Below are 11,546 nucleotides of genomic sequence, written 5' to 3' on the forward strand. Positions count from 1 at the left end.
TTAAGAAAACTCCAAACACGAATACGAACACGACCCCCTACCCTCAGACACGAACACGGCACGAACTACTTCGGGTCAACACGACACGATAACAACACATATATGACACGATACAGTAACGACATTATAATAATACGATCTGATAACACGGTAAGAACCTGATAACACAATATGATTAAAAACTTAAAATCTAAGTACACAATCTGATTTAAAATCCAGCAAACAGCAAAGAAAAAATCCATCATTCCACAAACACGACACGACATGACACGAACACGAAGACGAACCTAATTTAAAATTAATAAAATAATAATATTATATATTAATATTATTTCTTAACGTGTAACACGAACACGACACGAAATCTTCGTGTCGTTATCGTATCGACAAGATAAGGACACGAACCCAATAAGCTTTGACACATACCCATTATTTTCGTGCGGGTTCGTGTCGTGCCAAAAATTGTGAGCCCTACTATACATGTATTCTCTTCGTCACAAATTAATCGAGATATTTTTTCACAACTAAATTAAGAAAATGTGTTTAGTGAGTTAAGTAGAAAAAAAAATAATACTACCTTCGTCCCTGAAAATTTGTCACATTTCATTTTCTACACTCGTTTTAGAAAAATGATAATAAATAGCTAAAGTGGGGAGAGGGTAAAGTAAGAGAGAGAATAACGAAGATGAGAATCTTCTCTCTCTTATTTTATTCTCTCTCCATTTTAACTATTTATTATCATATTTTCAAAACGAGTGCAGAAAATAAGATGTTACAAATTTTCAGGGACAGAGGGAATATGAGAGAACAAAGTAAATAAATAAAAAGATAACAAAGTAATCCATCCATCCCATAGTAAGAGTCACATTTTGTCATTTTGGTCCGTTCTACAATAATAGTCACACTACATTTCTATTATAAATAATAAATAGATCTCACCTTCCACTAACTCACTTCACTCACATTTTATTATAAAATCAATATAAAAAAGTGGGTCTCATATTCTACTAATTTTTATAACTCACTATTCTTTACATTTCTTAAATCTCATACCCAAAAAAAGTGACTCATATCGTAGAACGTAGAGAGTAATAATAATAGGTTAAAATGGTTGATTTTTTGCAAGAGAAAATAACACACCTAATTTGAAACGTCCCTGAAAAACCTAAAAAAAATAAACCGATTAATTTGAGATGAACCTTGCATGTTTTACAATAAAATTTTGTACACATACAGAATCTATCATTGGATGCCAATTCAATTTAAGGGGAGTTGCTTGAATAGCTGTGCAGTTGCACGTGCATTCTTTCTCAACTTTTCTTCAATTCACCACTCTTGGTGGATGCAATGATAGTGACTTGAGAGTGGAGGCCTCAATTTGCAAAATTACGTGGATAATAAGATGATGATACGACAAAATAAAATCAAAGATTAAAGATGAATACAATACAATTTGACAAGAGCATCAGCAATAGAGCCCATACCGGCGGAATTCCGACCGGCGAGCCGGAATTCCGCGGCAGACACGGATACGGAATTCCGCCGAGGACACCGCAGTTCCGCAACGTTTACGCGAAATTCCGTCACGACGCCGCGCGGACTTCCGCCTTTGCATTGACTCCCACGGACGTCCGCGCGGAATTCCCGTTTATTGCATGAAATGTTTTTTTTTAAATTTCTATAAATACGTCCAGTTGAACTTCATTTCATTCGCACCACTTGTACTAACGAGTATCTCTCTCTACATTTCTTTTATATATCCGGAATGGCTGGTAGTGGTAGTGGTAGTGGTAGTGGTAGTGGTGGGCATTATGAACACATGATGCGTCTGATTCATGCACGTGTGCGGGAATCAGCAGAGAGGGAGGAACAAGCGGCCTTGGCGCCGGCGGTACCTCGACCCATCCATCGTCGAACTATAATACCCCGGGACTACCTCGCTGCCCACGCTTGGTTGTATGAGGATTACTTTGCGCCAGAGCCACGGTTTGGGGAGAACCTGTTCCGACGACGGTTTAGGATGCATCGTCCGCTCTTTCTGCGTATCGTGGGTCTATTTTGGAGTAGTCGAGTCTAACAACGACATCAACGTCCTCCAGTCATCGCCCTTTTTCAACGAGCAGTGCGTGGGCGTTGGTCCGGCAGTCAACTTCGTCTCCAACGGCAACCAGCACAGTATGGGCTATTATTTGGCGGATGGGATATACCCTATGTGGTCCGTCTTTGTGAAGACGATCAGATGCCCAGCAGATGAAAAGAAGATATATTTTGTGGGTCGCCAGGAAGCAGCGCGCAAAGATGTGGAGAGGGCATTTGGTGTGCTCCAGGCTCGATGGGCGGCAGTGAAGGGTCCAACACGGCTGTGGTATGTTGACAGCATCACCGACATCATGTACGCATATATTATCATGCACAACATGATTGTCGATGATGAAGGTCTAGCACTGACTGATTGGACCAATGATGATGCTGGTGCTGCGGGTCTAAGCCACAGCGTGGCCACTAGCAATGTACGCATGGGGATACCCCATGACGATGTCGATCGAGTCAGTGCATTTGCCGACATGCGCCAAAGACAATCCCATGTTCGGCTCCAGAACGATATTATTGAAAAAGTATGACAGCGGAGAGGTCGTCGTTGATATAGTTTTTAATTATTGAAATATTTTTTTTAATTTGGTGAAATGTACTTTTCTTTTTTTTTTATTTAATGGAATTTTTTTTCCCTATTTGTGTCGAAATTTTAATTCCATAAATTGTTTAATTTGTGAATTTGTGGTTTTTTTAATTGTGGGAAGTCCTTCCGGATGTCCGCCACTGTGCAGTGAGAAGTTCTTATGGCGTGGCAGTGCAGTGGGAAGTCCGTATGACGTGGCAGAATGTGTTTTTAGGAATTCCGCGGGGAATTCCGCGTCACTGCTGATGCTCTAAGAATTTGTGCCCAAATATGAAAATATCGACGTGAAAAAAATAAAAGCAATATTTATGACACAAATCTAATTTAAATATAAGTAATAGTTATATGCATAATAATGCTAATTTAGGTTAAACAGAAAAATCTTACTCTCTTCGTCACGTAAGAGTATGCACTTTTAGTTGGACACGAGATTTAATGCACAATTGACAATGTAAAAGAGATGTAGAAAGGAAAAGTAATTAAAATATTATTATTGGAGAATGGATCCTACCTCATGTAAGAATTTTTTTTTTTCCAAATTTAAAAAGTTCATACTATTGTGAGACATGTTAAAAAAGAAATAGTGCATACTCTTATTGGACGGAGGGAATACTAAATTTGATACCATCATTAAATTACGGGTTTGGATCCCCTTAAATTACTCAAACAACCCACACTGTGAAGCCATCCAACCTAATCAACCAATTTAAACAAAATCTAAGATAATATAAGTGCAATTATGCAAGAAAACTAATGACAAACCTTATCTTAAGATGAGTCATTAGCATTGTCATTATTGTTTTGGAAGATAACAAACTATTTGCTAAATTTGATTCTACCCCGAATCTTAAAATATCCAACTTTTGAAACTATTTTGTTTGTAGCCATGTTATTCTATGCTCTCCACCCTTCCTATTGCTCTACCTTTATGTCCATTTCTTAGAAATAGGCCTTCCACAAAATCAATGTCACAATAAACACAAAAATACAAAATTCTTTGCAAGTGCAAGTCTTTGTCATTCAATCTACTTTAGTATTCTTCGCAGTTCAAATGAACGTAAATATGAACTGTAATCAATATTTGTTTTTTTTCAATTATTCCCTATGTACAACTTAAATTGAAGATAATACAAAAAACACTATATTTCTTTATCTGGTATATAACCCAAACTAAATTGCAAAAACATGAAGCAAAACTTACTATATGAAGAAAAAAGTGAATTGAAATGAACTAGCATTTTGTTCAACACAGATTAATTCGCTTTTGAGCACTATACACCCAACACTTATGTTTTTTTTAAAAAAACAAATTCGATGCCTCTTTTACACTAAAAAGGGAAAAACCTGAAGTGAAATTATAAAAATGAGACGATAAAGCAGGATAAAATTTGTGGAAAATAATTTTATTGTATGAGACCGCGGGAAAAGTTATGCGTGGGCATCCTGTATTGCTGAATAGAAACTAGGCATAATTCGGGAAAAAAAATCGCTAAAGGGGACTTTTTAATTTTTGGCAATGACATTAAGAGCATGCGCAGCGGTGGCGTCCGTCGCCACCGCCGTCCGCGCCGCTGGCACGGACACCATCCGCCGCCGCTGCGCTCGCGCCGCTGGCACGGCGCTGCTCGATGTATCGAGCACGTCCGTGCCAGCGGACGCACACGTGGCGCGCTCCCATTCGTCAACGGCTTGACCGTTGCATTTAAACATTTTTTTATTTTATTTTTTAAAAAATCGGTTTTTTATTAAAAAAACCGATAAAAAATAAAAAAAAATTCACTTCCCCAAAAAATATATCCGTTTATAACCGTTTTTTACACCTTTTTAATTTTTTTTTCATTTTTTTTACCCCAAAAATACACACTTTCATCTATAAATACCCCCAATTTCACCCCAAAAATTCACATCAAACTACACAACTCCCATCATCATTCTCCAATATCCATTCTCATCTCCATTCTCTCATATCCATTTTCATCTTCATTCTCTCATACCCTACAACATCACTATGTCCGGCCAAGACGATAACCCTTCGGGCTCCCACGGTTCGAACCCCGAATGGTTCGGTTCACAACCGTTTCCTAGTCCGGAAACGGAATATTCGGCCCCTCCTCAAACCCAAGATTTGGCCGTTCCGGGTGGCTACCGTCCATACCCAATCGACGACCAAGGTGCCTCCGAAGGGCGCTACGGGTGGACACCGGAGCCTAGGCCTCGCGCCCCTTCCCAAATGCCGATTCCTCCATCTCGCGCCGGTGTCCGCACACCGTACTCACCGGTGGAGATGGAAAGATTGTTCAAGGCGTACTTGGAAATCTCCGAAGATGCGGTGGTTGGAACGAACCAATCCGGCGATCACTTTTGGTGGCGCGTCTCTAGCCGGTACAATGCAAACTGGCCGCCCGGAACGATCGAGCGCAATGAGAGTATGGTGCGCAACTGCATCGGCCGAGCCAACGAAGAAATTGGCAAGTTCAACGGCTATTTCATCCAGGAGTCCCGGAATGCCGGGAGCGGCCGAAGCGAGGTCGACATCATCACCGCCGCGCTGAGCACCTACCAATCCATGAACGGTAAGTCGTTCAAATATCTTAACGTTTGGCAGGAGACGCGGACGCACCCGAAGTATAAGGGAGGGATAACATCCTCCTCTAGCGGCTCCTCCAAACGATCAAGGTCGGTAGCCCTATCCGACTCCGGCTCGGAAGAAGTGGCTAGCCAACTCGCCGGAGCTAACTTGGGTAGCCCCGACGCCGGACCGAGCGGTTCCCAACGCCGCCCCCAAGGAAGGAAGAAGGCGGCGGCCAACCGTCGTCGCGGCTCGACTCCCGAAGCCACTCCCGAAGCCGCTCCCGCTCCCTATGTGCCACCTCCACCCCCGAACAACTCGATGTGGATGCTCTTAAGCCAACTCAATATGGCCGATAGGTCATCTATGACCCCCACGCAACTTGAAACACACGAGACCATGATAAAAGGTCTCCAAAAACAATTGGGGTTGAACCCGCCGGATGCGTAGTCTTATTAGGAGTTTAATTATGTAATTTTTAATTTTAAGGAGTTTAATTATGTAATTTTTAATTTTTAGGATTTTAATTATGTATTTTTTAATTTTATTTGTAATTTGTAATATTTATTATGGTTTTTAAATGGATTTTAATATTATGGAAATGTTATTGTTTAATTGAATTTTATATTAATTTTGCTCGTCCTTGCGGAAGAGCACAGTTGTGGGTGTTGTGCTCTTACCAGAGAGCAGGCATGAATAGTACCGCCCGGGCCCACAACCGTGCCGCTGGCAAGAGCACAGTTGTGGATGCTCTAACGTTTTTAAACATGTCAAATCACCCTAAATTCGAAAATTTTCCATAAATTCGAATAGTAGTATTATTTGTGTTTTTATCATTAATCATGATTATCTACTTATATTTTCAGGCATTTATGATTACAAGAAACCCAGACTATGAAAGGCGTGAAGTTAATTGGTTTGAATATGACTTTTCTTTATAACTTGATTGATCCTAAAATTTAAACTTGAATTGAAATCTACCAATAACCTCCACTCCGAAATCCAAATGATTGCTTTCTTATTTATTCAACAAATTCTAGGCCCAATCAGTTGCAACATTTGAAACAAAGCACATATAGGTATCAATCAAAACACTAGGGCTAAATCATTTTGCTAAAGGATTGATTTTATAGTATTACAACAATGCTTGAGAAAAGGCTGCAAAAGATGAGAGATACAGACGCGGACACAGTTTCCTTTCTGGAAAAAAGAGTGCCTAAACCTTCAAGCTTTTGGCAAGGTCGATGAAGCATTCACGAGCGTGAGAGAACGCCTTTCGAACTGCAAACAGAGAAAATGAAGAGCTGAGATTGGCCGGCCAACAACCTGTCGCATAATTAAGAACCTAACAGAACTAAAGTATCTGGTTCATAAAATTTTGGTGCAACACTACTTTTGTTTGAATTTGGGGGGGTTAAAAACAGACCTTGGAATACTTCCACGACGGCGAGGATCATATTCTGTTGCTTGGCGAAGAGCCCTTGCGAAGGCCTTGAAAGTTGCCTCTATGATGTGGTGAGAATTTTTCCCAGCAAGCTAATAAAACCAAAAAACAAAATTCACTATTCTGAAATAATTGAAGTGATATGACACACCTTAACTAAGGTTAAATAAGTTTGTCACTTCATGCCTGATTCTTACATATTGAGAGGTGTCCAACGAAATTATTCATACAAAATTACAAAGACGTGTTTATGATAAAACATACTAATCTTGAAGGTTAGGGAATAATTTTTGAGAGAATACCTACAGTTTGTGGATGAAACGAAAGCAATAATGATATAAGCAAACTAGAGGTGTTCTCTTTAATAACAGCTCTGATAAGATTAGCAAGCTAATGTCATGTGCTGCGTTAATCAACTAAAACTATGGAGCTACTGTAATTGCATTCAGTTTTCCGGCAAGAATGTCAGGAAACATAACACTGGCAATTAAAATCTCTGGACCCAGTTACTCACAATCAATGTTATCAAATAGCGGATATGGCGGCGCCATGGCGCTATGGCATGGCGTTCAGTGGTGGAAATGCCATAGCACCATGTCCCTGCCATAGCACCGCCATATCCGACTTTTGACAACATTGCATGTGTACTGTATTTAGGAATGGAGCATTATGCAAGAAACATGGAGGTTAGAGCTGTATTTTATACTTTATTAATTGTTTAAAGTGTTTTAAATGTTATATTTTAATTATTTTCTAATTTCTGAATTATATATAAATATATAAGTATTATTTTATTTATTTAATTATTGACCGCCATATCCGCCATATCCCTGTGGCGGTTTTTAGGCGAACCGCCATAAGCCGCCATACGAGATTGATAACATTGCTCACAAAAATCTAGAAGAAAACTTGGGAGGAATAGTTTACCTGTCGTATGTGTAGTGTCATTCCGGAAGTATTGACCAAGGACTGAAAGAAGTGCTCCACCAGCTATAAAAGAAAAATGTTCGAATCAGGTGAATATACAGGTAAAAGTCAAAGCCATTGAGAATATATTATTTTGTGCAAAGCAACGGTTTAAGGCAATATCCGATTGCATAACAGAGTGATGGAATGCTAGGGGAATTCAAGTACATACAGAGCAAAGAATACCTGTGTGTCATAAGTTCCTACTCTTTCTGTCGGTATGTGCAGATCATAACCCAAATGTGGCCTTCCAGATAGATCCTACAAAAATATTCTGAGATCAAAAGTGTAGAATGCCCCTATAATAACATAATCCAACTGAGACAGAAACGGAATTGTTAGAACTTGGTAAATCACGAAACACTGATTATTCATTTTAACCCATAAATGATGTGCTCCTGTACCACAGTACAACATTGATGATGTACAAATCACAATTATGTTCATTGTTGAAAATTTTTCCTCATTTGGACCATGAATTCTTTAGCAAGATATGAATACACCGTAGATCTTCATGATCTCAGCGTTGGAAATGATTCCTAGTTTATCGTCTATGTGTGGTTCGTAGAATAACCCCTCCCTATATAAGTATATATATAAGTACTTCCATTGTTGTGTGCTTTCAGAGTTGAAAGTTGTAACCATTACAGTATCATACCAGTGAAACATGGACAAGAGCTTCATCAAGAGGAGCTGAGAAGTCCCCAAAACGGTTGATTCCTTTCCTATCACCGAGAGCCTGCAGCATAGCCTGTATGAACAACCAGCATGAACAATGTTGATTTTGAACTAACCAACAAAAATGAAAAGACAAACAGTGAGAAAATTCTAAAAGTTTGAGCAAGTTTGAGCAAACATCATACATAGCAAATGAAACTAAAAGAACAGTCTAAGAATCACTCATAAGGTCAACAATGATTCAACTAAAACACATGAAACTGCTGTTGGAATCTTACTGTCCCAATTGCCAGGGCAACGTCTTCGTTTGTGTGATGATCGTCGATATGAACATCCCCAACCGCCTTCACGTGAACATCAAATAATCCATGTGAAGCAAGTTGCTGCCACAAATACAAAAATCAACCCTCAACATCCAAACCGAACAACAATTCTATAATCTCAGTTGCATAAGAGTACCAAAATGCATCAAATTGAAAAGATATCATACTCACGATAAATTGCCCCAAAAAAATAATTTCGTTTAGCCGACGGAGAAAGAAAAACTGAAGCAATTCACTCCAATTAAATATGAAACAAAAGTAAATGCATAATTATCACTCCATAAACTTACATCTAGCATGTGATCGAGAAAGGGAATGCCCGTATTATTTTCAGCAACGGCGTCACCATCCAGATTAATTTTAACACTCACGTTAGTCTCTTTCGTAACCCTCTTAACCTCTCCAATTCTTCCCCCTGCAGTTCCCAGCAATTATCAGAGGCGGCGGCGCCATCACAAATAATAGTCATAAAATCATACTTAATAAACAGAAAATGAACCTTGCGCTGTAGTTACAGCCGGCGAGGCGTTATTTCCGGACGCGCGAGTGACCGAGGGATCCATTGAAGACGATGGAAGGTGAGTGGAGAGGATGTGTACCTTGCGCTGCAGAAGGAGTGCGGGGAGGGGAACGAGCTGCAAGGAGTGAGCTGGTGAGGTACGAGGGCGTGAGTGCGGGAAATAGGAATGGGTGAGGGAACGGTGAGGGATTGAGAGCTCCATAGGCGGGGGAACCTTAACGGAAACGATGGCGGAGAGCGTCGGCAAGCGCGGTGGCGTTTGGAACCTAACGGAACCTATAAAAACGTCGTCGGATATAGATTTAGCTTAACGTTTTTATATTTTAAAACTGTAGACTTAATTGGGAGTACTCAAGAAAGTGCAAACAGAATTTATGCAGTTTTAGTTTTATTTGAGAGTAAATATTTTTTTGTTCTACTAACTTGGTTAAACTATTATTTTAGGTCCGTTAATTTTGAAAATATCATTTGAGCTCTGTTAACTATGAGTTAATATCAATCAAAGTACTTTCTTACTATTTTCAAGTTTTTCTGATCGAAAATACGTTCAATATATATTCTAATAAACTTATCATATAGTTGTGATCAATGTCGAACCCTTCTTAAAGACCGAACTAGAGACCAAATTTGGGTCATCCATTTTTCTTAATCTTGTGGTTAGGATTAGTTTGTAATTAATTTAATATTTTATTCAATAAATACTTTTTTTTAATTTTTTTTAAAATTTTTATTTTATTTTTTTTATTCAATAAAAACTTGCCGGAGTAAATAATGAACTATGTTCACTAAATAATGAACTAAATGAAGCATGTTATGAAGTAAGTTTGACATGTTATTGAAATACATTAATGATATAACAAATTTTAGTGTTAAACGTTAAGCGGTAATAATGAACTATATTCAATAAATAATGATCAAATAAACGTTAATAATGAAGTAAATATGACATTTTATTGAAATACAATGTTAATTGTGTTAAATGTCAAGCAGTAGTAATGAACTTATTACTTCATTCAGTCATGCTATTACTTCATTCCGTTAGTTTATTACTTCATTTCAGTCATGCTATTACTTCATTCCATTAGTTTATTACTTTATAATGTGTTACGACATAATTATCTTTCAGTTGAAGTAAATTCGGTCTGTAATGAATGCGAAAAATTACTTCATAACATACATTCATTTAGTTCATTATGTAGTGAATATAATTCATTATTTACTCCAGCAAGTTTTTATTGAATAATTTTAAAAAAAAAATTAAACTTAAAAATTAAAAAAATTTTAAAATTAAAAAAAAAATTAAAATTTAAATAAAAAAATTTATTAATCCTAACCACAAGATTAAGAAAATGGCTGGCCCTAATTTGGTCTCTAGTTCGGTCCTTAAGACTAGATTTGTGGATAATGGGACTCTCATATACTCATATTTTTTATAAATATCATTACTATATATTTTTGACGAATTTTCTAAATATAATTTGACCTTCAATATTATCACTTAATTTTGTGACAAGAAGAAAAGTCCCTTCTTCAACTTTTTATAATTATTGAATTTTAAAATATTTTTAAATACTCATAAAAATTATTGTCACGGTCAATAGACGATTCTTGAATTTAGATATATTGATGTTATTAACAAAATTAAGTGATAATATTAAAGGTCAAATTATATTTAAAAAATTCGTCAAAAATAAATAGTAAAGATATTTATAAAAATTATGAGTATACGATATGTTTATTAAAAAAATATACCCTTCAAGGTATTGAGGGTATATTAGTCCGAAAAAACTTAGAAATAGTAAAAAAAAAATACTTCGATTGATATTAACTCGTAGTTGATGGACCTCAAATGATATTTTCAAAGTTCATTGACCATAAAAGATGTTCCCTCGTTTTTTTATAAGTTAATTAAAAAAAATTAAAATATATAAAAAATAGAGATAAATATATTTTAATTTTTGTAATAGATCCTCTGGATTATGACAAAAAAATGGATTATCTTTCGGACATGAAGGAATACTTATTTAAATAGTGATACAAAAGACAAATAATTTACTTTTTGAGGTTTTATAATTCCTCATTTTCAGCTATATTATTATATATGACTATATGAATACCTTCTTTTTCTTTGAAATATGTTATTACTATCCTTAAAAGATATATTTATGATGAAGAAAACATTAAAGTCTTAAACCAATTATATTATTGAAGAAAAGAAAGAAGAAGCCAAAATCAATTTTGCTACTTCAAAGAAGAGAAAGTCATTTTGAACTTTACTACTAGGTGTCACTTAGGTGTCACTTAGTTGGCAAGTTTATCTTTTATATATGTTTCTAGAAGCCTTAGTTATTAAGAATATGTGTTGTTTA

At 36.9% G+C, this 11,546-nt stretch overlaps 1 protein-coding gene across 1 annotated transcript; it reads right to left on the reverse strand.

The window, feature by feature from the left end:
* Positions 1-6,244: 6,244 nt before the first annotated feature.
* On the reverse strand, positions 6,245-9,515 carry LOC121777694 (imidazoleglycerol-phosphate dehydratase 1, chloroplastic-like). Its single transcript, XM_042175035.1, has 8 exons — positions 9,157-9,515; positions 8,948-9,072; positions 8,613-8,717; positions 8,315-8,407; positions 7,843-7,917; positions 7,618-7,680; positions 6,673-6,782; positions 6,245-6,527 (listed from the first exon to the last, which is right to left on the reverse strand). Exons 1-8 carry the CDS (start codon positions 9,377-9,379, stop codon positions 6,500-6,502), a joined length of 822 nt encoding a protein of 273 aa, XP_042030969.1. The 5' UTR covers positions 9,380-9,515; the 3' UTR covers positions 6,245-6,499.
* Positions 9,516-11,546: the final 2,031 nt, after the last annotated feature.

This window comes from Salvia splendens, chromosome 18, assembly GCF_004379255.2.
Source record: "Salvia splendens isolate huo1 chromosome 18, SspV2, whole genome shotgun sequence".
NCBI classification, from domain to species: domain Eukaryota; kingdom Viridiplantae; phylum Streptophyta; class Magnoliopsida; order Lamiales; family Lamiaceae; genus Salvia; species Salvia splendens.